Source organism: Rhineura floridana, chromosome 9 (assembly GCF_030035675.1).
Source record: "Rhineura floridana isolate rRhiFlo1 chromosome 9, rRhiFlo1.hap2, whole genome shotgun sequence".
Classification (NCBI taxonomy): domain Eukaryota; kingdom Metazoa; phylum Chordata; class Lepidosauria; order Squamata; family Rhineuridae; genus Rhineura; species Rhineura floridana.
The window spans coordinates 1473356-1501252 of NC_084488.1; the positions used below are offsets into that span (position 1 = coordinate 1473356).

Below are 27897 nucleotides of genomic sequence, written 5' to 3' on the forward strand. Positions count from 1 at the left end.
GACAGATGCAAAGAATTCATTTAGCTTCTCTGCAATTTCCTTATCCTGCTTTAGCAATAGGAATAGGCAAGAATTTCCATTCAGTTCACATTTCGAACCAAATCTATCAAATTCTCACTTTCCAAAACAATATGAGAACTGAAACACAGCTATCCTTCGAAATTCGCATTTATTTGAAGTTTGTGATGCAGTTTGCCAACCAATCAATCTGTGCAAAAATGCATAAAGTGTATATAACAATGAATATATGAGTGAAAATAACATGCAAAAGTGCATTACATGACAAGAAATGGCTTGCAAAAATGTGTACATTAGTCAAAACTGTCTACAAAAATGTTTGTTAGGAGAAATTCACACTAAAATGGTGAATTTTTTGAGGATTTTAAAAAATCTTTTAGGCAAATTGGTGCAGAAATGTGGATAACTGAATTTTAAACTGGAAAAATGAGAAACTGAGAGAACCAAAAGTAATAGAACTTCCCATTTCTATTTAGCACAGCTTTGACTCCCTTGTAATCCAAGGGTCCAACCACAGCCCTGAATGTTTTCCTGCTTTTAAGGTATTTAAAGATTTTTTAATATTCTTTTAACGCATCCCTTATTGTCTTCTGCAATGTGTTCCTTTTTATTGTCCTCATTTGGACAACACTTCCATTTTTTGAAGGAAGCCTTCTTGCCTTGAATAGCTTCTTTGACTTTTCTGGTTAACCACACTGGCATCCTCTTGGCCATGGTCTTCCTGATCATAGAGTCTTAGAATCATAGAATACTAGAGTTGGAAGAGGCCTATAAGGCCATCTGGTCTGACTCTCTGCTCGATGCAGGAATCCTACTTCAAGCATACCCAACAAGTGCCTGTCCAGCTGCCTCTTGAACGCCTCCAGTGTTGGAGCCCATCATCTCCCTAGGTAATTGGTTCCATTGTCGTATGGCTCTAACAGTTAGGACATTTTTCCTGATGCTCAGCCGAAATCTGGCTTCCTGTATCTTGAGTCCAGTGTATCCTGCACTCTGGGATGATTGAGAAGAGATGCTGTCGCTCCTTTGTGTGACAACCTTTCAAGTACTTGAAGAGTACTTTCACATTTGCCCTCAGTCTTCTCTTCTCAAGGCTAACCATGCCCAGTTCTTTCAGTCTCTCCTCATAGGGCTTTGTTTCTAGTCTCCTGATCATCCCTGTTGCCCTCCTTTGAACCCATTCCAGTTTGTCTGCATCCTTCTTAAAGTGGGGTGTCCAGAACTGGATGCAGTACTCAAGATGAGGCCTAATCACTGATGAAAAGAGGGGAATTACTACGTCATGCTCTTTGGACACTATACTTCTGTTAATGCAGTCTAAAATAGCATTTGCCTTTTTTGCAGCCACATGTTGGCTCATATTCAGCTTGTGATCAGCAACAATCCCAAGATCTTCCTAGCATGTAGTATTGCTGACCCAAATATCCCCCATCTTATAACTGTGCACTTGGTTTCTTTTTTCTAGGTGTAGAACTTTGCACTAGCCTGTTAAATTTCATTCTGTTGTTTTCAGCACAATGCTTCAGTCTATCAAAATTATTTCTGTCTTCCAAGATATTAGCTATCCCTCCCAATTTTGTATCATCTGCAAATTTGATAAGCATTCCCTGCACCTCCTCATCCAAGTCATTAATGAAAATGTTAAAGAACACTGGGCCCAGGATCGAACCCTGTGGTACCCCACGGTACCCTCTGCAGATCTGTGGTATACACTCCAGTTCAGCTTCTATTGTGTTTTTAAACAACTCCAAGCATTTTGGAGTGATTTGACCCTCTTGACTTTACCTTTCAACTTTCTATTTACCAATCCCCTCATTTTTGGAAAGTTTTCTCTTTTAAAATAAAAAATCACTGTTTGGTTTTCTTGGCAATTGGCCATTTCATGTATATTTAATTTAATAGCATTATGGTCACTGCTCCAAAGTGGTTCAACAACACTTACATCTCACCCCAGGTCATGGGTGCCACTGAAGTTTAAATCTAGGGTTGCCATCCTTCTGGTTGGTTTCATGACCAACTATTCTAGGGCACAGTCATTTACAGTATCTAGAAATTTTTAACTTTTTGTTGTAACTGGAACACATACGTCAGAGTAGTTGAAGTCACCCTTTATCTATTTATTTATTTAAATAGGTGGATTTCACCACCCCACAACAATTCTGAGGAGGAGTCTGCGTCTTTTGGGGTTACTAGCTGGCTGGACTGATGGGAGCCCAGCACTGAGACATGGGTAGGTGGTTCCACAGTCAATATAGTCGTGTAACATAAGGCAATTATAAGCATGAAGACACTATACTCAATACAATATTTACATTTTTTTAAAAAAACTATTTCAAAATAACTTTTTATAACTTAACTATAACTATATAGATATAAATATAGATAGGCTGATTCACCAGCTATGGATGTTTCTAGAGCATGATAGCCTAGCTTCAGTTGTTCATACTCTGGTGACCTACTGTCTGGACTGCTGTAATGTACTGTATGTGGGGCTGCCCTTGAAGACGGTGTAGAGAGTGTAGAACGTGGTTGCTAGGCTAGTAAGTGGGACAGTCCGGAAAGCTTTCTTCTGGCTGCCAGTGAGCTACTGGGCCAAATTTTGGAGCTTATTGTTTCCCATGGATTACTTCTCATTTCATGCATATATAGTTTCACACAAAGATGTCATGTGCCTTTATTGTTCTTTTTTCTGAATAAAATTGATCCTGAAATGGGTGTGCTGATTTTCTGAGTGGCAGAGCAAGAGGAAGCTAAATGATACTGGAGTATGCAACTAAGTCCTACACAGAGTAGACCCATTGAAATTAATGAACCTATTAGTCATGTTTATTTGCTTCAGTGAGTCTACTCTGAGTAAGACTAGCATTGAATACTACCTTACTGTTTCTTTCCTGTGTAGTGTATGGTGCTTTTGCACCAGAAAGATAGAATATACATGTTTTAGTAAAGTCTAGGGGTGGTGCTAAAGGGTTTAGTTTCTTTTTGATGAGAGGGCACTAGAGACTTATGGCTAAGGCCAGATTAAGGTGGTTGGGGGCCCTGGTGCAGTTACCAAAATAGGACCCCCCTTCTCCCAAAACGGAATGCATGAAATAAAGTACCAGAAAGTACATCTTGAGGTAACCTAAAGACTAATAAATTTATTATTGCATAAGCTTTCATGGTTTACAAAAAATACTCTGGGTGTGTGCAGTTTCACAACACTAAGCAAAACACAAACAAATAAACAAAATATTTTGGCAACCTTAATAAACCAAAAGTAAATCCTCTGAACATGTGCAGTTCCATATTTTAATCTCACTTCTCATTGTTTTTTGCTCCCTTGGGTCAGTCACCAGCTCTCAGCCTAATCTACATCTCATGGCTGTTGTGAAGATATAGGAGGAGGCATAAAATGGCTGCAAAAGAGGACATGGTGCTTGTGTCGTAGGCATCCAGTTTTGGCTCTTTTGACTTGAGTACACCACCCCTCAAAATTAGTACAGCTCCAAAGCTTCAACCAATCTTAATCTGGCATTATTATTTCCTGATTTCCTGATGCATAAGACAACTTGTGTTCACTTGCGCAGGGGACTGATTCCTAAGAGGGGTTGTCTTAGATCTGTAGAGGGATTATCTTAGTTTCCTATAGCCCAGCGTCCATATGACTCACTCATCAATCATTGCGGTGACTTCACTGATTGACTAAAAACACTGAAAGGCAGGAGCTAGAATCTCTCTTCTTCAGAAATGAACCTCTTCAACCCTCTTCAAGTGAGATTATGATAAGACATCACTTGGATGATTGCAATGCACAGTACAAAGCTACAGTGTCTCGAATATACTGGAATGTCCCTCATCAAAAAGGGCGATTTGGGGAGGGAAAAGCAGGGACATTATCTGCTCTTTCAAGCTGCAGTTTTGAACTGATGTTCTGCTTTGTTTGGAGGAACAACTGCCATGGTTTTGAAGACTCTATTGAATAATGAACAAAAAATTAGCCCGATAAAGTCTCTTTACATGGCTCTCTCACCTACGAATACATAGCCAGTAAATGCCTAAAGGCTACTTTCTTCAGAGATGTGGAGAATTCTTGTACCTGTCTCTGCTTACAAGACCAGAATCAAAGATTCTTTTAAATGAAACATGCCTGTAGTGGAACTTGCATACACATGAGAGGTGGGGAATCTTTTTGTCCCTGTGGGCCAACTTTGTAAATCACATGGCATTATGATGTCACATGATTAACCTGTGGGTTGCCCCACCCACCTGTCAAAAATCCCTTCTGCAGAGTTCCCAAATTTGGGAACCACCAAACAAGGGGCATCGCCAGCCCTGTGCTTTGCAAGCTGCCCTGCCCTTCTTCTTTTAACCTCCGACATCAGATCAGCCCCATGCCGATCCTTTCAAACTGTGGCATCAGAGGTTGACAGGAGGAGTGCAGGAAGGTTTGTAACACCTGCCCCACGCTGTGGCCAAAGGCTGAAAGGGTCAGCACAGGGTGTCTTCAAAGAGCAGTGCTGGGAGGGAGAAGCAGTTTCTATCAAATGGAAACCACTTTGCCCTCCCTGAGCACGGTGCTGATGTGCAGTTGGCAACCCCACCTTGTTCCAGCCAAGGAGAGATCAGGAGCCTACTTTAAGCTCCCAACTGTTTCTTTGAAGCCCAGCCCTCACATGTAGGGCAGGTGCGCATGGCTTCCTCCAAACAGCCTGGCAGGCCACATGGAGAGGCCTGGCAGGCGAAGGTTGACCCATTGGTTGACATTTCCCCATAACCTGATATACATTTTCTGTTTTACCACTTCTTGATCTTAATTGCTTAAGTGCTTAATTTTACAAAGCTTCCCTCCCAATTGTTTTAATTATTACTCTAGCGAAAAGATCCCTGGTCCCTTTGAATAGAAAAAAAACAGTCCTTGAGTCTACACTCAGGCCTTTACCTTCAGAAGTAGCTCTGCTTAGGGTTCACACTTTAAAAAAAAATCCATGTATGTCACTGTCTGGTGCCCAAACACTTGTAGGCTCTACTGCTATGCACATTTACTAAGTAGTATCCTTATTTATTTATTATATAACTTGTATCCCGCCCTTCCTCCCAGCAGGAGCCCAGGGCAGCAAACAAAGCGCTAAAACACTTTAAAACATCATAAAAACAGATCTTAAAATACATTAAAACAAAACAGCATTAAAAACATTAAAAAAACAACTTTAAAAAAGGGTTAAAAACATTATTAAAAAACATATTAAGCAATTCTAACACAGACACAGACTGGGATAGGTCTCAACCTAAAAGGCTTGTTGAAAGAGGAAAGTCTTCAAAAAGCACTGAAAAGATAGCAGAGATGGCACCTGCCTAATATTTGACGGGAGGGAATTCCACAGGGTAGGTGCCGCCACACTAAAGGTCCGTTTCCTGTATTGTGCAGAACAAACCTCCTGATAAGATGGTATCTGCAGGAGGCCCTCACCTGCAGAACGCAGTGATCGACTGGGTATATAAGGGGTAAGACGGTCTTTCAGGTATCCTGGTCCCGAGTTGTATAGGGTTTTGTACGCTAAAACAAGAACCTTGAACTTGGCCCAGTAGCAAACATCTTGTTGGGGCATACTTCTGAACAAACATGCTTAGGTTTACATTGTTCGAAGAAAACAAAGAGTCACACTTACCATTCCACTAGCAACACTGCTGAAAGCCAAAATGAGAACAAAAACCATGGAACAAATGTAGACTTTCATATTTCCCTTTTTTGTTTCTTAATAATTTTTTTTTTTGCAATTCCCTGTAATTTTCCTTGAGCAGCGGGTGTTCAGTGTCTGAAAATCTAAGTGGGAAATCAAATCAACATTGAGGCTTATGGTAACTCACTACATTTTAGAGTATGTTTAACTTTTAAGTAAATACCAATTCACCAATGTTAATAATTAATGTATTTGTGGACTGAGGTAAACAGTGCTTTCAGAGAAATTTGGGATAAACACACAAAAAAGGTAGGCCTGAGGATGAAGCCACATGCAGGGAACTGAACTGTTAAGAATTTGGGTTAGTTCCAGTTTGGACTGATTAATATTTGCTTCCATTTTCTATTCCTTTTCCTGCTTTGTGGTACTGCAGAATAAATAACCATGTTCTGGTATACTGCTGCAAGTAGGGAAGAACAAACTTCTGAGGAATCTGGATTTATATGTAGATCCTCAGGTTTTTGAATAGGGTTCAGTGCCAAATTTGAGAAGAGTCTGGCCTTCACTGATGCCACTGCTTTGGCAGAAAGCAAAAAATGGACTTTCTAATGGTTGGTTTCCTATCAGTTGTAATTAATCAGTTGCTTATAAAATTCTCCTCAACTGAATTTCTCCACGGACCTGGGAGTTCTGAATCTTACCTGATACTGTGTAGAACATCAGGTTTCTAAAATGCAGTGTCCTCAAGCTCCCTGCTTCACCTGACTGCCATCTGTGAATTTGGAAGGCAACTGGAATGGGGTCAGAGGGTGGAGTGTAGCTGGCATTTGACCCTACAATTTATTTATTTATTTATTACATTTATTAGTCGCCCGTCTGGCTGGTTGTCCAGCCACTCTGGGTGATGCACAACATAAAAACATACAATTCACAACCCCTCAGTGGATTAGCATGCTATCTGAATGCCTGAAGTGGGCTTAAGTGATCTTCCATTCTGCTGGTTTTGGATCTCTGGTCTTTGTTCAGACTGATGCCCCTGTATGGCTCTCATCCACTGAGGAAAGACAGCCAATAAAGGCACCAGTGGGAACTCAGCCACACAAACCTCCCCTCCTTGTGCTCTGTGGGCCTGAGAACAATTGCCTCCCCCTCATGTTTGTAATTAAGAAGAAAAAAGCAGAGATTCAGGGGCATGTAGCACATTCTGTAATGTGTAGATTGACCCCATTTTATAAAATCAGAGACCATTCTAAAGGTTTCTGACCTATGCAATTTGTAGTAGAAAGGCCCTTCAGCCCTTTCCCACCTCATAGTGGGGGCTGAAGATTTTTTTAAAACTCAGAATGATGAGTTCAGGTGGTGAAGTGACTATATCCTAGGATGGCCACCATCTGCAAAAGACCACTCAGTGGGCCAGGCAGGAATACCTTCAGCGTAGGAGAACCTTCAGCCTCTCAATGGAAGCGTATTCCTCAGTGCAAATTGTAGGTGTTGGGACTCAGTCAGGGTTGGGACCACAGTAAGGCGTATAGGGTTCAAGCCCTCTAATTCCCATACCAGAGTCCCAATCTGAAGGGGGGGGGAGGCTGACCTGCCAATTCATGAAAGAAAATTGTTACACTCAAGGGCAAACTACATTATTAACTTCAGTCATAGTTTTGCTCTCAGACGGTTATGGCAAAGAGGGAAGACCAGAATGCTTCCCTGCAGCAAGGAGGAGAAGGAGGTTAACAAGATGGTGGGAACAGCGTAAGTCTCCTGAATAGGGTCAGTGTATGTCATCTACCCTCCACTTGTTAACGAATGGTGAATCCCTCCACCCTGCGTTTCCTTAGAATATAGTTATGAGGTACACCAGGATGGTACATGCCACTAGCATGTGGGCCAGGGATAAAGGCAGAGATGTGTGCCCGATCCCCATAAGGTTGGGACACTTGTTACATTCTGAGAATGGTATCCAGAAACCTGGGATGGAGATATGTGGGATTCCAGCTATGGTGAATGGACTGAGGGAGAAGAATTAGGGGATGATGAGGCATGGGCAGCAGAAGCAAGACCCTTAATAGTTAATAAATCAAAAGGGTCACCCAGCAAGCAGCCACAGGCTACCCAAGTTGCCAGAGACCACAGCCAGCATGAGCTGGTTGAGCTCGCTCAAAATGCCAAGCAGTGCCCAAACAAGGGGCTGAGCCAGTAGCTAGTGAGACTGTGGGACCAGGGCACCACAGGTGTGTTTGTGAGTGATCAGGAGCTGCTTAAATGTGCTATCCTATCAAAGGATGAGCTAAACAATAAATTTCTGAGAGAAGCAAATGGAGGGGCTTTGTCTCTCTTTAAGTGGTTAATAATGGGAGTACAGGCTAGATATCCTACTGCCATGGATTAGGAGCACCTTCCAAACTGGTGCAAACTAGAGCAGCTCAGAGGAATGGCTAAGCAGATGGGGATATATTTGCTGAGATGTCAGGCCCCAGATGCTCAGTCCTTCACAGCAGGCATGAAGGCTCAAACTGATGAGGGGAGTCCCACTGCAAATGCAGGGTCCTTTAATAGCATTGCTGGGGCCTGCACAAGGCAGACCAATGGGAGAGATTAGAGTTCTGCTGGCGTTACTCGATGTCCAAAAAGAAAGAGATTTTAAATCCAAAGGCTGACCTAGTAGAGAGGGGGAAGTTCAGCGGGATGACAAACCAGGTAAGCAAAATAACAGGGTAACATGAAGACAAATGTTCATAGAACTCCTTAAGGTTGGAGTGCCTAAGGATAAAACAGATGGCATTCCAACACCTGATATGTACAAAATGTGGAGGGTGTTCTGCAAGAGGGCAGAGGTTCTTTTGTGAATTTGGAGACGATAAACACACCAGTGAAGTAAAAGCTAAACAATAATAAAATTCAATAATTTAATTGCTGTAAACCACCCAGAGAGCTTTGGCTATGGGGCGGTATATATGTAATAAATAAATAATAGAGGGAAAAAAGCTTTCAGACGTAAATCACAAAGCTTATGTCCCTTCAGCTATTGGGGAACCCATTCGGGAAAACCCTTTCTAGGAGGTGACAACAGATGGACCCCTTTTGAAGCTGTCTAGTACACAGCACCATTTCAGGCTGGTCTACACTGTGTTCCCTCCTCATTAGAAGCTTGCCCTATCTGAGGTTCCTACTGACAATGCTGTGATCTCGCTCTATGTATTGTTGAGCAATGTTGGCAAAGCTAAGTGGTGCATCAATCATACCTGCTATTTGAGTTAGACATAATTGGCTTTGACAATTGTGTAGTCATACCAGGTTGGAGGATTACTAAACCATTTGGCAAGCAGCTAAAGGAGGTACTACATCGTCCCCTACTGAAAGGAAATGCACTTAATTTCTTAGCAAGTAGTGTACCACAGGACCCTGCTGTGGATTTATATTTAAGAGATAGATAGCCCCCAAAGCTCCTGCTGGGAGGAAGGGCAGGATACAAATGGAATAAATAATAATAATAATAATAATAATAAAATAAATAAATAAATAAATAAATAAATAAATAAATAAATAAATAAATAAATAAATAAAGCCCCAGGCTATATCTTCTTGGCAGGGAACTAGCTTTCTCAGGATAATGCTGACTAGAGAAAACAGTATTAGAGAACTCAAACATCAAAGGCTACAAGAGTACAATTGCAAGGTTACATATAGAAGCATGGCTGGGTACAGTCTGGCCTTGAGGGTGAAAATAGGCATGAGAGGAGTCATTGCCACATATCACATATCTCCTCGAGATCACAATTATCTTCCATGTTCTCCTCATACAAAGGGAAAAGTATGTGAAAAAAAAAAGAAGCAGGAAAGGGACCACCCCAGTAAGGGAGGGCACTCCACCAGCTCCACCAGAGGAACTGTTATACCCTCTATTGCCAACCCGGGAGGAGGGGAAATGCCTCTTCCTGTAGATTAGGGGTGTGGTGTGGGTCTGAGATAAGGCTAATAAAGACAGCTATTTCCAGAGACCAACAGCCACACTTGTCAGTCACAAACTATTGGTCCAGTGGTGAGTAGGAGTAAACTAGAATGCTACATTGCAAAGCCAAGGAATGCAACTTTTAATGTAAAATCAGTGGCTCAGGCCCTGTGGGAGAGTGAAGCAATTCAAGCTAAATTGAGGTTTCGAGTGGAGTGCCACAGGGTTCTGTCCTGGGGCCGATACTCTTCAACATTTTTATCAATGACTTAGATGATGGGGTGGAGGGAAGCCTTATGAAGTTTGAGGATGATACAAAACTGGGAGGGATAGCTAACACAATGGAAGACAGGAATAAAATCCAAAGGGACCTGGATAGACTAGAAAATTGGGCTGAAATTAATAAAATGAAATTCAATAAAGACAAATGCAAGATTCTGCATTTAGGCCACAAAAACAAAACGCACGGGTACAGGATGGGAAATACCAGGCTTAGCAGTAGTGCGTGTGAGAAGGACCTTGGAATTGTAGTGGATCGCAAGTTGAACATGACCCAGCAGTGTGATGCTGCAGCAAAAAAGGCAAACACGGTTTTGGGCTGCATAAACAGAGCTATAGTTTCCAGGTCAAGGGAAGTAATAGTCCCACTATATTCTGCATTAGTAAGGCCTCATCTGGAATACTGCGTTCAGTTCTGGGCACCTCATTTTAAGAAAGATATAGACAAGTTAGAGCGGGTTCAGAAGAGGGCGACAAGGATGATAGCCGGTATTTATTTTATTTATTTATTTATTTATTTATTTATTTATTAAACTTGTATACCGCCCCATAGCCGAAGCTCTCTGGGCGGTTTACAACAACTAAAAACAAATACAATTTAAAATACATCTTTTAAAAACAATTTAAAACACAATTTAAAAATTTAAAACAATATAGAACACATGCTAAAATGCCTGGGAGAAGAGGAAAGTCTTGACCTGGCGTCGAAGAGACAACAAGTCTTATGAGGAAAGGTTGAAGGAACTTGGCATGTTCAGTCTGGTGAAGAGAAGGCTGAGGGGTGACATGATTGCACTCTTTAAGTACCTGAAGGGCTGTCACATAGAGGAGGGTACAGATTTGTTCTCTGCTGCCCCAGAGGGTAGGACTAGGTCTAATGGTTTTAAGTTGCAAGAGCGTAGATTCAGATTGGACATTAGAAGGAACTTCTTGACAGTAAGGGCGGTTTGGCAATGGAACCGACTGCCTAGGGAGGTGGTGGGATCCCCTTCGCTGGATGTCTTCAAGCAGAGGCTAGACAGCTATCTGCGGGAGATGCTCTAGCTGTGGATTTCCTGCTGTGAGCAGGGGGTTGGACTCGATGGCCTACAAGGCCCCTTCCAACTCTATGATTCTATGAAAGCCTTATCTAAGATTGCAAAGGGCATGATGCTAAAAATTCAGCATGACCAAATGGAGCAAATGGAGATAACCAGGATCACAAAATATTACAGAAGATCTCACTACAATTGGTGGGATTTCCAATTATCGTCTCCGGCCTCCAGCAATACTTTGTTTAAACTGGATGATCTCCAGCTTTTCATTGGCCCCCTCAGCCACGCATGCGTGATTGACATGCATGCGTGACAGGTGTGGCTGGCCACCTTCCCGCCCTTTGTCATTGAGGCAGGGAGAGCTGGTGCCGCCGGGGCCGGGCTCTGTCTTCCTGGGTGGCGAGGCCAGGACACTCTGCACACGCCCAGAGATGCAGCCTGTCTTGGACAGGGGCGGGCGGGCGGGAGCGGCAACGAGGGGCTGGCCCCGGGCGGGCGAGGCAGGCGCTGCTTAAAAGGCCAGTCGGGCGAGCGCGGCGCTGTCATTCTCCCTCCTGCTGTGGGCGCCGCTGGGCGGGAGTGGCCGCGATGGAGCTCGGCAGTGGCGGCGGCGGCGGTGGCTGCAGCATCTCTGGCTGGAGGGTCCCATCACGGCCGCTGCCGCCCACCGGTGCCCACAGCAGGAGGGGTGAAGCGGCCGGGCGTCCTTGGGGCTAAGAAGGAGCTGGCCCCGTCCAGCGTCCACTGCTGCTGTGGGTGGCAGGCTGGAGAGAGAGAGAGAAAGAGAGAGAGAGGCTAGAGAGAGAGAGAGAAAGAGAGAGATGCTTGAGAAAGAGAGATGCTGGAGAGAGAGAGAGAAAGAGAGAGATGCTGGAGAAAGAGAGATGCTGGAGAAAGAGAGAGATGCTGGAGAGAGAGAGAGAAAGAGAGAGAGGCTGGAGAGAGAAAGAGAGAGATGCTGGAGAGAGAGAGAAAGAGAGAGATGCTGGAGAAAGAGAGAGATGCTGGAGAGAGAGAGAAAGAGAGATGCTGGAGAAAGAGAGAGATGCTGGAGAGAGACAGAGAAAGAGAGAGATGCTGGAGAAAGAGAGAGATGCTGGAGAAAGAGAGAGATGCTGGAGAGAGAGAGAAAAGAGAGAGATGCTGGAGAAAGAGAGAGTAAGAGAGAGGCTGGAGAGAGCCAAGCGCCCTCCCCCCTTCTGGAGCCTCCCAGTATGGGAAGAAAGAAATGCCCAGAAAGAGTGGGTCGCACTTTAGGTAAAAGGGGGGTTGATAGCAAGCCCAGCTGAATGCATGAGCCTGAGGTTGGATGGTGTCCTGGCTAGGGTTTTTTGAAAGACTGGTTTTACGAAGGATATTTCCCTATGATCCAAAAGACACATTTGAAAGTTGCAAGGGCAGGTGATCCTTCACTGCCACCCACCCACTCTCTTCTTTCTAAAAACCACACACCCTTCCAAAGCCCACAAAGTGGGCACCAGGACAGCTCCTTAAACCCAGAGCCAGAATTTGGGCAGATAAAGAGAGAGTATGGGGAGCTCTGAGTAAGAGTGCCTGTGACTTGGTTACTCTAACAATTTAGACATATTTGTTTGCAGCTAAATGAAGCCTTTCTGCTATGGGGGGAGGGAGGGAGCCCGAATCCCACGCCGTATACCCCATTCAGCCTTTTGCACAACACTGTGTGTATGAATTAAATTGATTTTTGTTTGACTGTGTGTGTGAGAGAGAGAGTGAGTGAGTGACTCTTGTCATGCTGAGGTGCCGCCCTGTGCCCCTTTCTGGTGGGTGACCAAGAGCTGCTTTGCACCCCCAACTGTAAAGCTAACCCATAATAGTTCTCCTGTTTTCTTCATTCACTTCCATTTCATTGCAAAATCTCCCTGGATAGCTCACCCCGCACCAGAGGCACATGCCAGCACAGAAGGAAGACATGTGTGTGTCCCAGTTTAAAGGTGGCTCCTTTTGGAGGAAGGGTGGGATATAATATCAATCGAAATAAAGTGCTGTCCCCCATTGGATTTGTCAGGGGAGAAGGCAGGAAGATCAACAGTAGATGGACCCAGAGCCCTGGCAGGCAGAGGTGACTCCTGATTGGTTGTAAGTAAGGGGGCAGGCAGGGAGGCTGAGGGAGGAGGGCCCCCTTTGGCCTCATGGGCCAGCTGCCACACCATATGGAAATGGACATGGACTACCTTCAAGTTGCTCCTGACTTAATGGCTACCCTATGAATTGGGTGTTCATGGTAAGCGGCATTCATAGGGGTTTACCACCCCTATGAGGCTCCCTCTGAGGCTGAGAATCCCACCTTGTGGTTTTTCCCATTACAGAGTTGCAAGAACAACTGCACTTGGCTGACTTTCTCTTCTTCTAAAGATACAGGATCAGTCTCAGGCCCTGAACCTGGCAACCCTAAACTAGAGGCAATTCTAGATTTGAAGTTCCTCAGCAAGTTCCTGAAGATTCTGTATGAAGACGCTGAAACTTGATGGACATCTTTCTCCACATTCCATCTTACAGCTGTGTTTGCTAGGACTCAGCTATTTGCAGAAGCACTGGAAGAACAGTGGTGTCAGCACAGTGCAGCAAGATTGTGGATCATATCCTGAGTTTTCTGAGATAATTATCTATACACAGATAGATTGCTCTGTGGAGTTTTTGGTTTGGGGTGTTTTTTTAAAAAAAAACTTGTAAGTGCACTTTCTTTTGAAATTCTGCCAACCAAGTTGAAGGAGTTTAGAATAAACTCATTTGCACTTTATTCAATGCTACATTTTTAGATGTACTAGATTTTCTGCTGTTCCACCCACATGGTTCATTAGCATATTAGATACCCCCACTACATGTTCCAAGAGATTATAGCTTTAAATGCAAAACAATAAAGCTTTCACTATAGATTTGAGTAGGCTGCAACCTTCTCTACCACCCCAGGAGAGTGCACTTTTTAACTCCTACAGAACCATTGCACTTTGCTTCACCTAAGAGGTTCACCGAAGAGGCAAGATGAAAAGGTGAATCAAGCAAAAGGAATCTGTGACTGCTGAGTAGGGAAATTCCCAGCTTATTAAGGAGCTATCAGCTGAACACATACTTGACAACTTGTAAGTGGAGAAGTCTGAAAGACATTCAAGAGATAGGCTATATTCCTGCCCTGATCCACATGAAAGATTTGGTATAGCTTCATATACCTGCCTTTTCTATTGGGAAGTTATTTTATTTCAGTCACCTTACATTTGAGATCCTGGTCTGGTTCAACACATATCCAGCTGCCTTCTGTAATATAAACCTATTTGTTTTATCCCTGTTGGGTACATGGCCTTAGAGATTACTCAAATGTATTTACAAAATCTCCAATGCAAGGTGACTTGCAAAACAAAGAAATCCTCACCATAGCAGAATAAATGGTCATGTGACAACATACACATCATCACTTGAGAAAATCTGCTGGATATTTACTGGTATCAAAGTAAAGTGACTTTCCAAGCCAGGTTTTAATTCTATGCAAATGTTTTTTCAAAGTACGCAATACTGGGGAGTATAACTGTCAACCAGCTCTTCAAAGGAGCTGTTTACAATGTCTCAAGAGTTGTTGGTTTCACCTTTTCTCACTTCTTTCACCACAAGTCTCTGCACTTCCAACATGTAGCATTGTCTTCAGCGTATCTTGATGAATGGAACCAGGAGGGCAAGTTCAGAGGAAGTCCCAAGAGAAATGCTTTGGTAGCCTGCAGAAAGAGAGCCCAATGTCAAGGAAGAAGCTGTGAATAATTTTTCCTGTAGTCAGCCTTTGATCTTGGTTAGCTCATGGTTACCAAGGAGAGGACTTAACCACAAGCCCAGGTTTGGGAGTAAAAAAGACTGGGGAGAAGCAAAGCAGCTGTGAGTTCTTCTCTGGGAGCCTACACATTAGTGCAGTCTAAACTGTCATTTGGCTTAATGTGACATGGAAAGTAGACCATATTGTCACTGGACTTGGGCTGTTTTCTGAAGCATTGCAGTTGTTGCAGTCCCCTTAGAGTGAATCTGCTTGCTGTCCTGAGTTGTGGTGTAGGACACATTTGGAAAAACAGGATTTGCAAAGTTTACTTGCTTCTCCTGTTCTGTGAAAGCAGGTTATTTTCATTTTGTTCTGTTTGTAAATATAGCATAGCTTGAGACCCCAGTACCGAAGCATTATTTTTCCAAATATGTTTACCCATGCTTAAGATTGGTGGAGGAATCCATTGAAAATAGACTATCAAGTGAATTTCCTTCTATCTACCCAATAGACTGCCATTGTGGCATGGACTCTCTTAACCATGTCTACTCAGAAGTAAACCCCATTTAATTCAGTGAGGCTTACCCCTAGATAAATGGGTTAGGATTTCTGCCTCAATCTGCTTCTTATTGTGAATTTAAGTACTAATTGATTGCATAACTCATTATTGTTCTTTTTACATGGAAAAAGGTGATCTCTTTTGTCACCTATGGATTTTATCTGTACTCCTCAGTTAAAGCTGGTGGTATTCAATGCTAGTCCTACTCAGAGCAGATCCACTGAAGTTAATATACATGACTAAACTATGTTCATCAATTTCAGTGGGTCTACTCTGAATATGACTTAGTTGAATTCAACCCCCAGCATCTTCATCAAAGTGAGGAGAACCATCTGGGTTTGTCTGCCTATTTTTGACTACTCTACATCTTCACTTTAAAAGTAAGATTAAATTTAAAATTCCTTCCCTTCCCCCCCTTCCCATGAAGCTTTCTTAACTTATAACTGTCCCTTTCTGATGCCTGAGGGAAATGAAATCGGATTACAAAATTATATTGAACTGTAAAATCCAGGTTGCAAGAGTGGCTGCAATCCTAAACATACTTCCCTGGGAATAAGCCCCAGTTAATTCAATGGGACTTAAATCTGCATAGATGTGGATAGATTTGCTTTGTGATGGGCCACTTGCCACTTCATCAACTTTGTATTTAAAGTTTCACAAGCCCCCCCCTTTTGCTGCAAAAGACAAATAGGGCTACCCCTCTGGAAATTCAGTAACTTTGAAAAGGAACATGCAGGGAAGGTAACTGATCTGTAAACATCTGAGATATGTGTGTCTGTTGTGTGCTATGTTAAAATACTGTATTTCCACATCAGCAGCCAATGAAACAATAAACAGACTTGTGTAAAATAAACCAATTGCAGCACAATGGAAAATTCCAGATAAACTTGTGAATGAATATAAAAATGGGTGAGGCATGTTTGTACAGCCGTAGCCATGCTCCAAGATCAAATGAGTCCCTTCTGTGAGTCTTTCCCCATGTAAACTATGGAGGGTGGCAATGAGAGAGAGGGACTTTTCAGTAGTGGTCCCCACAGCTGTGGAACACTCTCCCTAGAAAGGCCTGCCTGGTGGCTGGTGGAAGGTGGTCTTTCTGTTTACCTAGACTTTTTAACATTTTATAAGATTTAATCTTAAAGCAGATATTGTTATTTTAGTCTCTGCTTTGACATCATTTGAGCATTTTATTTTTACTCCTACATGATTATAGATTCTCTTTATATATACTATGATAATGTTATTTTATCTGATTTGATATTTTATTGTATTATTTTATTTCTGTTGCGAATTGTCTACAACACTAGGTTAATAGATGACTAATACATGTAAGTAATAAATAAAGAACATATTAAGACAATGTTTAATATTGTTTTAATATCACACCAGCAGATTATATGAGTATTACGATTTTACAGGTTAGCATTATTTTTTAGCATTATTATAAAAGACATTTTGTTCTTAATTAAGCTGAATTGAATTCCTGTTTTTCACATGCAACTGGATTAAGGCTAAAGCTCCAATTGCACATATAATTTCTTACCTAAAACAAAACAAAATTGGTATTTTAAAATATTTGAATTACTTAAATTGTAATAACAGTTCATTGTAAAAATATTAGTATAATTTTTGAACAGTAAAGAGCAGTCAGATATTAAAATTACATTGTTTACAAATTACAGATTTTATTATTTAAATTCATAATAAGAATTTAAGATCAGTTCCAGGAGATAAGTATTTGCAATTCAATAGATTAGTAACTGATTCAGATGAAAAACACACACACACCAAAATAGTTCCTTTTGTTTTCTTCCATGTATGTGTGGTGACAGATTAGAGACTAGATGTAATGATACAGGATGGTTGGTCTGTATGTCTTTTGTTTGGGAATATACTTTGCAAATGTGACTAATTCACAAATTATATCCAGCATCTGCCTCTACTGAAGAACTAGAACTGAGAAGCTTCATCCTATTGGCTCATCACAGCTGCTTAGAGGGCCAAAAGCTGATCAAACTAAAACTTTCTCCAATGTAGAGAATACACTGATGTGGCTAGTTCAGTACTGGCTATACAGTCCCATGCAGCTGAATTCCCATTACCAGCACTGGATGTGTTCTGACAGTTTCCTGTAACACTTTCAGCCATTCAGGTTGTACACTGAAACATCCAACTATTTCAGTATGCTTCTCAGGATACAAATACATCTATCAAGACTAAGAAAATAACATGGCTCCCTCAGTGATAATTACTCCCCAATAGAGGCTCCTAGCATCCACTACCTTGAATGTACATCACTCAACTAGAAGAACACATCTCCATAATCTGTATTACTGTCTGACCCCTCAGCTTCTGTATTCAACCATTATGTCGTCATTAACTGTCCTACATGTGTAATTGTAACCAGAATAACAGTGCTCCTGATGGGCCAGGTGTCCACTTTGGGAGCTACCACCTAAGGCCTTCTCTTCTACTGATAGGTTGTAAATAAGGAGATAAGTATTTCTCCATACTAGAGCCAGAGATGCAGGTAGTAGGCCTTCTATGTCCTCAGACAGCACAGAATGATTTCAAAGCTCTAAATCCTTTAGACCTGGGTCTTTGGCCCTACAGATGTTGCTGGACTCCCATCAGCCAATCGTCAGTGATTATTGTAGCTCAATAACATTGGAAGGGCCACATGTTCCCATCCCAGCTTTGGGCTGTCTAGATCTTATTAAAATGGTCTCCTTTGCCAGCTGCAATGTGTAATAAAGGAAATACATGTATATGGAACCAGGGTTGGAATAAATATTTTGACATATTATATTCAGGGAGCTACTTGAATGCAGCAGCTGAGCATAAGTACCTTTCATCTACCATACATAAATATTCTCCAGCATGGAATAAGATCTTCAACCCAGGAGAGATGAGACATGGTTAAATGTGATCTTGCACTTAACATGTAGTTTTTTTTAAAAAACCAAAGAGAATCACCAGGAATGGGGATAGTTATTATCAGGATGACAGCAAACAAGGAGGAGGAATTGAACCATTTCTTTCCCTGCTGTGGAACTCAGGAAAATTCCTTCTCTGAAGCTGGTATTTGGAAGGGGGAGAACCCCTCTTCATTTATACCACTGGCAAGGTGAATACATGCCTCCTGCAATGGTGATCGTTATCTCTCTCTCTCTCTTACACACACACACACACACACACACTCTCTCTCTCTCTCTCTCTCTCTCTCTCTCTCTCTCTCTCTCTCTCTCTCACTCACTCACTCACTCACTCACATACTCCAAAATTTAAACAACATATTTAACTGCACATCTAGTTTGGCCTTAAAAATGTTTACATTTATATTTAATTTAATGGTTTGTCTCTGAAAGGGAATACCCAGACAGGTTCAGATGAGGGGTGTTTGAGAAATTTGATTTTTGTGAATTACATTGTGAACTGACCTGATATGCACTACCTAGACTAATGTGCAGATGAGAATAACCTTCAGAATTTGCACTCGGAATTTTGCAATGCAGCTGTCAGCCCATAAATGTACTAAAATCCATTTAAAATGTATACTTTAGGATAAAGTACATTTATAAATGCTTAAAAGGTAAAGGTGTCCCTGTACTTGTAGTGTGAGTCGTTTCCGACTCTTAGGGTGACGTCTTGCGACGTTTACTAGGCAGACTGTATAGATGGGGTGGGATTGCCAGTTCCTTCCGCGGCCTTTCTTTACCCCCCAGCATATGCCGGGTACTCATTTTACCGACCATGGATGCATGGAAGGCTGAGTGGACCTCGACCCCTTTTACCGGAGATTCGACTTCCTCCTTCCGTTGGAATCGAACTCCGGCCGTGAGCAGAGCTTTGGCTGCGTTACCGCCGCTTACCACTCTGCGCCACTCTGCGCTTACATTAAGATAAAATATATTTTAAAATGCATGTTTTGTGAGAAATACATTCAGAAATATGTATTTAAAACATACACACACAAACATACATATACGAATTTTGGTATTTTGCACATTAAGGCAGAAATAGGAAAGTACAGACTTGTGAATGAACATGTGAAATTGACATGAACCGGAAATAGACCAATCCATTTATGCCTAGCTCATACTACAAAAACTTTACTAAAACCCCTGAAGCTGCTTGATAAACTTCTGCTGAGGTTATTAAGGAGACCTGAAATTGTTCTGCTGCTGTGACTAAAAAGGTTTTACATAGTGCATTAGTATTTGGTTCATTAGCCATACAAATGTGATATTGGCCAATAAATTTGGGTAAACGTTGAAGCAAGTTTGATTTTTCCATGGGATTTTCCCAAGTGCTGTCAATCGGTTTCCCTGTCTCTCAGTAAAAGTGAACTGTGCAAATTGTGCTTATGGTCCAAAGGCAATAAGGAGCATAAGTTGAAGTCTCTTAGCATCTTGATGCAATGAATCTGACAAATGCACTAATGCTTATTAATGACCTGGGAGGAAGAAGCTTCTGGAACCATGGATATAACAATGTCATACAAATGTTGCTTTAAATTGAATCTTATTGTCCTTATTGTTCTCACTCTTAACAACAATAAGAGATGGAAGATCTGATGTCCTGTAAACACCTGTTCGCATCCTCCCTCTGCAAGATTTTAACTCTGAGATACAGCCTTCAAAACTGAGGTTCCCTTCTGATTCACTACAAGACCATTCCAGGCTGTCTTCTGGTGCAACTCCATCCACATCTATTACACGATTTATAGGGAGTTCATTTCTGAATGTTTCCCCCCTAACTTCACCAGAGTTAAATTTGTGACTAGTTTTTTTAGAACTTTGTTCAAACAGGTTTCCTCCAGCTGCTTGCACATCTTTTTTCTTTCTGTGGCTCACACCTAGAACAAACAGGAAAGGGAAAAGAAAGGGAGGGTGTAACATTTATTATGCTTTACTTTACACAAGTCCAGTTCTACAATCTTTCAGGTTTAACCAGCTTGGATATTCTGCTATCCTGTTTTGTGGTACAAATTTAGTAGTATTAGTTCAGTATTTCTAAGCTGTTTCTTTAGAACTACCTTGGTGAATTTAATTATATATTTATACATTGCTTTGCCCCTCAGCCTTGGCAGAAAAAGTATGAATTACATATAAAATTAGTGACTCTATGAATTATTTACAGACTTCCAAATAAGATCATCACAATAGTATAGCATAATATGTAAATGGTATAATCCAAATAGACCTATAAAAACGAAAATTGCAATATAAGATTTTGAGTAGCCAAGGGTTCAATCCAACTTAATTTTGCACTGGGCTGGGGGGAGTTGGATGAGGCGACATGGACCCCTGGCTGAGCTGGCCCCAGCTCTGCCAGGCTCCACCAGTGGAAGCCTCCCCTTCCCGGCTGAGCCGCAGCACTGCCAGGACCCTGTTGGCACTACTGGGGGTCCACCGGGGACGGCTAGCCTGGTGGACAGAGAGCTAGCAGAGCCAGTGGTAGCTCCGAAAATGGGGCATTTTGTGGGGGGCATGGTAGGGGAGGAGATCCAAGTCCCCCTTGGAGCTTTCCCCTGGGTCCTGATCCATGTGAGAATTCCCCTGGCAAAAAGGCCGGCAGAGTAAAATAATTACAATGGTGGTCTACCAGCAGTGCTTACTCCCAAGTAGGCCTATTAGTGGGACCCGGCTCTTCCCATCTGGCTTCCACACATAGCTCCCAATGGAGACTGCGTTCAGCCAGGCCGGCGGCTCCTGAGCGGCAAGTGGATGCTGCAGAGCTTCCTGCCGGCTCCTCCCCCATTGGCCCCCTCTCTTGCTGGCTGCCCATAAACTGGATTACACTGTGCTTCACCACTCCAGTCATTAAGCATCACTGAAGGTTTCTGAGAGTGAATATAATGAACTGGCTTAAAGAGCCAAGTCACCTTGTCAAGAAAGCTGCTCAGTATTAGCAGCTCACTTTCAGGGTAAATGTAAGGTAGAAAGGGCCCATAATTTCTTCAGTAAGTAATCTTAGGTTGCAATACTGTACATGTTTACATGGGAGTATATTCCACTGAACACTGTGTGATTTAATACAAAGTAAGCATGCATTTGTGGGAAAGAATCCCCACTTGTTGATTTGTGCAGCTTAACTATTGTGTACACAGAGTGTAACTATTGTGTACACAGAGACTGTATACTCATTGAACATTACATGTACAAGTGTTCACCTATTTTATGCACAGGTACACAGATTGTACACTTGTTGAATGTAATATGTGTATCTCCATCTTCAGAGGTGCGAGGCATGACTAGCAAGGAATGTCCTGCTGCTCTGTGGAATCTTCTCTGCAGAGAGGCTTGCCTAGCACTGAATCTTTTGTTTTTCTAGCACCAAAATCTTATTTGTCCAAGCCTTTAATTCCTTTTAATACAGTTTTAATGCTAGGTTTTTTTTGGGGGGGGGTACATTACCTTTTAACCATTTAAAAAAATTATTTGTTTTTTGCTGCTAATTCTAGTTCAGCAGTTTCAAGGAGTCTCTCTTTGAATTATTTTGTGACTGAAAAAGGGTGAATTTCAAATCAACCGCAGCCTCCTGGCAGACAGATATTCTTTCAGTAGTTTCTGAATCTTCTTGGAGGGTGTTTTTTCATCAGAAGTGCCTTTTATCAGTGTTGGTTTGGTATCTCTTGATGACATCATTATCTTAGGTCCACATTATCTTAAGGAGTGGATTCTTTTTCTTTAGGGAGTGTATTCCTTTTTTTGCTGCAAAATACACCCCTGTTCCTCAGGTCACCAACTGGAGCTCCTGCCACTTACAGGAGCTGCTCCTATTTATTCTGTAAAACTCCCTCCTAAGCACATCAGGCTCCCCTTAGGTTTTTAGAAGGCCAGGGAATCCCTTTGATTCTGCAAGGTATTTGCAGGTTTTAAGGAGTAGATTTATCTGGTTTCTCTTGATGGTACTTGTTACTATTATGACTTTGGGCTCATCCAAATGGAGCGGGATAATCCAGGTTTTCCATACCCGCTCTGTCAGCTGAGAGTCCTCACTTGCCCCTTTTCCCGCTCCTTTCCTGCTTTTTGCTGATATTAAAAACACGCTTTTTTACCGGCCACACACGCAGCCCGAAGATGCGGCATCTTCTCGCTTTTTTCCTATCCATGCCCCCGACACATCCAATTCGTTGGGAAAATATGATGTCTGCTCCTCTCTCCCCTTCCACCGCTATCAGTTCTGGGCATGCATGCTTGAACGCGGAAGCGCGAAAGTTTGAATTTCCTGTGGGCGCAATGGAGTTAGCGGAGTTAATTCACCTCCACTTACAGCTTTAAATTTGTGCCCTGTGCAGGTGAGGGATGTTTCCCTTCTGTTCATGCTGGCGGAGCAAGAAAGGGAGGTGAAGGAGGATGAGCTGCTTCCGATTATATGGAAGAAAAGCCGCAAGGAACCGCATGGCCGCAACAAACATAGGGGCTCCTATTTGCGTAAGCTGGTGGTCATGGCCCAAACCGAATTTGGAGGGGGCTGCGAGCCCTCCCATAGCCTGTGGGGCCTGGGGCAAAATCATAGTTGGCTGATGAAAGGGCGGTGGGCAGCACAAAGAACCCGCTCAGGCAGGGGATTCGCACCTCCCCCCTAAAAGCCGTGAGCACGCCTGCTTCACAGCTGATGAGCGGGAATCGGGCAGCACAAGGAATCCACTCAGGGGATTCAAACCTCCCGCCAAAATACCTCACACAAACCCGCTTCACAGCTGATGAGCAGAAAGGGGGGAAGCTGTCCAGCCACTCATCTGGGGATGGGGGATGCCCCAAGAGCGGGAAGCGGCTTACGAGGCTGCACGGCTACAAAGGAGAAAAACACGCCACAGCCACCCAGCTTCTCATCGCACACAAACAACACCTACGGTTACGGTGTCCCCCACTTTACAACACCATGTCTGCTTGGCAAGTCTTGCAGAACTGCGCATTCGTGGCAAACCAGAATAGTTATTCCATTTGGCAAGCGAGTTCTTGGATATTTCCCATTTCAGCTTGCCAAACACTCCCTCTGGTTACAGTTAGCCATAAGTCAGGATCGCAGCTGCTTCCGTTGCTATGGGGGAAAGGCTATAGCTCTGTGACAGAGCACCTATAGCAGCATATCTGCTTGGCAAGTCTTGCAGAACTGCGCATTCGTTTTATTGTTGAGATTGGCTTTAACGTTGTATTTATATTACATGGGGCTCCATCCCTGCTTGCTTTGTGTGCCAGCCCCTCCACCTCTCCTTGCCCAGGTTGCCAAGGCACCTCATCCTTTCCTTGACCCACATCACCAAGGGACCTCCCCTCCCCTTGCCCCATGTCACCAACACACCTCCCCCTGTCCTTGCGCTCCACCTGGTCTTCTTCCTTCCTCCCCCTCACCCCTCAGCACATGCACTGGAGAAAAATGAGGCCTTATGGGAGTGACTCTTCCATGAAGTAGCTTTGTGGGTTGCACAGGGTGCGGCCCACCCCTCAACTCCTTTGACCTTTGTTCCCCTGCTCTGGGTCTTGAGCCCAGCCAGCTGGATCACAGCACACCACTTGCCTCCCTTGCCCTTTCTTCCCAGCCCAGCTGGGCTCCTGATGCTCACTCGCCTTCTTTCCCCATCTACTTTCCCACCTCCACCTCGGCACCACCCACTTGCCCTACTCCCACCTCACCCCCCAGCCTTGAGCCCAGCCCAGCTATGTCATGCTGTAGTTTGCAGTGCTACCTTCCCTGGTGCTGCAAACTGCAGAGTAAAAATGGCATGACATATAGATATAAATTGCATATAAAAATTTAAAAATTGTTATGATCCCATCTGAATTCTGAAATGCTTCTCCCCAATGTCTAAATTCTCCCTCATTTTTTTGTCCTGTAGAGCAGCTTCAGCAGTCTTACTCACTATCTTCATCTCCCCTTCGGGCAACCCCCTTTTCTCTGACCAACTTCATGGCATCCTAGTTTATTTTCAGTGTGTTCTCAAGCATGTTTTTAAAGTAATTGATTTTTAACTCTTCAAACAAAATTTTGCTCAGCATCTAGTGAATGTGCTAATTCCCTTTTGATATAATAATGTTATTTTTGTTTTGTTTTTAACAAAGAAGGAGTCTTACTTCCTGGTTAGACTTAGAGTGCAACCCTTTAAATGTCTACTTGGAAGTAAACTACATTTAGTTTAATGGGACTTACTCCCAGGTAAGTGTGTACAGGATTGCAGCCTCAGTTATTTTATTTCTATAAATAGAAACTCAAATACCATTGCCAAGCAACAACAAGGTGAAAGGCAGCACAAAACTCTAATAACGTCAATGCTCATTACAGTCTACATCACTAAGTTCCCATATGTGCAAAAGCTGAGGGATAGGCAGCTTAGATTTTGTGAAGAAGTTCTTAGCCACAGAACCTGAAATTAAAGAGTTCAGGGTGTAGGGACTTGAACTGGTTGATATTCTTGTTGCTCCTCAGTTATTCTCCAGGAGTCATCTGGGTAATTACTACTGCTGTCCTGTGGTCCTCTCTTTACTGAAAGAGACCAAGTGAGAGACAAATGTGATGGAACTGAACTGGATCCATAATTCCCTGAAGTTGATCCATCTTGCTGGAGGGTTGTATGTCTACCTTCATAGGAACTTCCATGCTGCTGCTGTTCAAGTCCACCATACCCGTATCTCAAGGGAACCCTCTGGTAGGTTGATGGAGAAGCAGGGAATGAACCAATGGGAGACATGGGGGGAGACTTTGCTTCTTGCTGTTTTTCTCCTTCATCCAATCTTCTGAAGCAATTTTTTTCAAGTATTGCATATGGAACCTGAAATTTGGTTCCATGTACTTCTGCTGGACCTTATGTCACTATCAGTTTTCAGTGCCATAAATCGAGGCAAGGGCAATTTATTCTGAATGTGTTCAATTCGTACTGGGAGACCAGATTGTGCGGCAGCAATTAGCTTCAGAGCAGCATAAAACTGAGCATGACCAAAATAACCAACAATTCTGTCTCAGATGAAACGTCTCCGCAGGAAGCTGCAACGCCCTGAACAACTCTGTCACTTTGCTCCCCCTCAGCGGCGGGGGCAGGTCTGGTTCCCGTCTGGGGCTCAGAGTAACACTGCTGTTCATACCCAGCCAGGAAGAGCGCTGCGCTTCCTGCCGCTGCTCCTGGCCCAGCAGCTACTCCAGGCTCCATTCCAGGAGGGAGAACAGGAAGGTGAGCACAACCGAAACTCAAATACATATATGTTGTATCTCCTCTCAGCCTCTGTCTCGTGCATTTTGTTTTGCATAACGTTTCTTTTTTTTGTTATTTTGGATAATTGATTATCATGAAATATGATTAAATGCTTAACAATCATATTTCATGATAATCAGTTAATCTGCACTGGAATCATTTAAACTGTTTTTATATAGAGAATAATTTTAAATGTTTCTACTGTTTTATATATTGAATTGTTTTTGTTTTTACACATTTTATGGCGGTTACTGTTTTATTTGTTTTTATAATTGTATATTTTTACGTTTTGGATAACTGATTATCATGAAATAGGCTCTGGGACCTTATGGTAAAGGGCAGGTAAGAAATTAAATAACACAAAATACTCAAATTGTTTGCATGTATTTGTGACAGTGATAATAATGCTAGTTCTTCACAAATACTTAATATTAGCAAATGAATAATCTTCAGCCTAAATCAGCACAAAAGCCAATTTAGTAAGGGCACAATCCAGTCCACAGCAGGTACAACTCTCACAAATGGAACATTCCTAGATGGGCTCTTTTGTGGCCTGCTTTCCCACCCCTCCCTCCTATGTAGCATGAAGGGAGGCTAGGACCCTGGAGGACAAGTAATTGTATATTGGGGTCAATACTGGGCTTGACTGGCAGATTGTGTGACAATACTGGAGGCACACACAATCTGCCACTCATCCTAGCTTGCCTGCCCACAAATGGGATGGGTGAGAGCAGGCTCTGTTGAGATGATGGGATTTTTTGGACATAGCACTCAGAGTGGACTGCATTATGCCTGATAATTTTTGGCAAAACTGCAAAGCCTGCTATAATTAATCTCTATGGGGGGGGGAAAAACTAGGAACGAAACTTCCATGTGTATTCATGCACATCTATGAAGATCAGATTGAGTATCTGGAAAACAATATGATGCTTGTTAATTATGATGAACAGAAAGTGTTAATAAGACAAGAGAGAATAACCCGAATTTCAGCCAGAGAGGATAGTATAACCCAGTTCTGAACATTTCAGCAGACCCAAATTTATAACCACAATATGTCAACATTCCTGAAATTCTTTGAATTCTTAGATAGCTATTTCAGTCTCTAATACCAGCACAGCTGCTGGGCCTTACTGCGCTTATATGGAGACCTCCTGTTTCTGCTGATGAGATTACCAATCTGTGTGAGTGTAAGACATGGCTCAGGCCTCTGTCGCAGTGAGATCCTGAGGCCATTTTAGGCCTCAACATGTTTTCCTGTGCCACATTTCACAGGATGATTTAAATCAGCAAGAAGTCACTGATATGTGGAATTTTGGAGACCACCATGCTTTTAGGGTGAGGTCTAGCATGGCCTATGGCCATTCTACTATTTATGTGAGGGCTCTGGCACATTGATGGCAATGTAGGTCAGTGATGTCATTGAGCCACTTGATGTATTTGAGGTTTCTGCAGAGAGCCATACTACAGCCTCAGCGTGGTTTGGAACATGCAGGATCCACCAACAAATTCTAATAACTTAATATTGGCCTAGTTGAACCCTAAATATACCTCTAGCTTTTAGAATTATCACAAAGTTAAGTGAGATTTAAGTCTGTGAGGTTTAAAGCCAGATACATTTTGTACCCCGTTGCATTCGTGAGGCAGTGCTGTACTGACTTTTTTCACAAATGCAGGTGCTGCTCTTGGGACACTCATTGTGTGGAATACCATGCTGAAAGTCCCTTGCTTATAACACGTCCATGCTATGCATTTCTGGGAAGCACAATAAAAAATAAGAGAATCTACATGTTTGAAAGGTGGTGTGTTTTTTTAACCAAAGTCTATGCATGAACATGTATGTACTTGCACAGATAGGTATGCACAGGTACTGCGGCCCTCTCTTTTTCTTTCACCTGTTGAGTTTCAAGAATACAATTATGGCAGCCTCTACTGAATCTGGGTTGCATGCCAATTCTATAATAACTAGAGGAGCTGCCTTTACTTTATACAGTGTTACAATTTGCCCTCAGTCAGTGAGCAGCACTCAGTCTGCATCTGGCACCAGCAGCAATGGTCCCTGAGGGGATTGCACTCCCCCTAAAGGAGTAGGTTCATATTCTGATAGTACTCTTGGATTCCAACCTGTCACTGGAGTGCCAACTGACATACGTAGTTAAGAGTTCTTAGGCTCAGACTGGTTTGCCAGCTATGGCCATTCCTGGACTGGGATAGACTGGCCTCAGTTGTCCTTGCATTGATGACTTCCCAGCTGGGCTACTGCAATGCGCTCTACATGAGGCTGCCGTTGAAGATGGTGTGGAGGCTGCAGCTAGTGCAGAATGTGGCTGCTAGGTTGGTGAATGGGGCAACACAATCGGCTCCTGTGTCACCAGTCCTGATAACTTTACATTTGCTGCTGGTGAGGTGCTGGTGTGACCTAAATGTCTTGGTATCTAAGTACTTATGAGAGTGCCTC

General features: G+C 42.8%; 2 protein-coding genes and 1 pseudogene across 8 annotated transcripts in view; all 3 read right to left on the reverse strand.

The window, feature by feature from the left end:
• HGFAC (HGF activator) overlaps positions 1-5851 on the reverse strand; it is a 58694-nt gene extending 52843 nt beyond the window's left edge. For both annotated transcript variants that reach the window (XM_061584594.1, XM_061584593.1), the window contains exon 1: positions 5667-5851. In XM_061584594.1, the coding sequence (XP_061440578.1) occupies positions 5667-5735 (69 nt within the window). In that variant the 5' untranslated portion in view covers positions 5736-5851. The remainder of the gene's footprint in view (positions 1-5666) is intronic.
• Positions 5852-19353: 13502 nt separating this feature from the next.
• RGS12 (regulator of G protein signaling 12) overlaps positions 19354-27897 on the reverse strand; it is a 193962-nt gene continuing 185418 nt past the window's right edge. For 4 of the 6 annotated variants that reach the window (XM_061583860.1, XM_061583862.1, XM_061583859.1 and 1 more), the window contains one exon: positions 19356-20108. In XM_061583860.1, coding sequence (XP_061439844.1) covers positions 19747-20108 — 362 coding nt within the window. In that variant the 3' untranslated portion in view covers positions 19356-19746. Of the gene's footprint in view, positions 20109-27897 lie in introns of all 6 variants that reach the window. The other 2 variants (XM_061583866.1, XM_061583865.1) reach the window with 1 other exon arrangement.
• On the reverse strand, positions 24452-25400 carry LOC133363979 (ralBP1-associated Eps domain-containing protein 2-like; annotated as a pseudogene).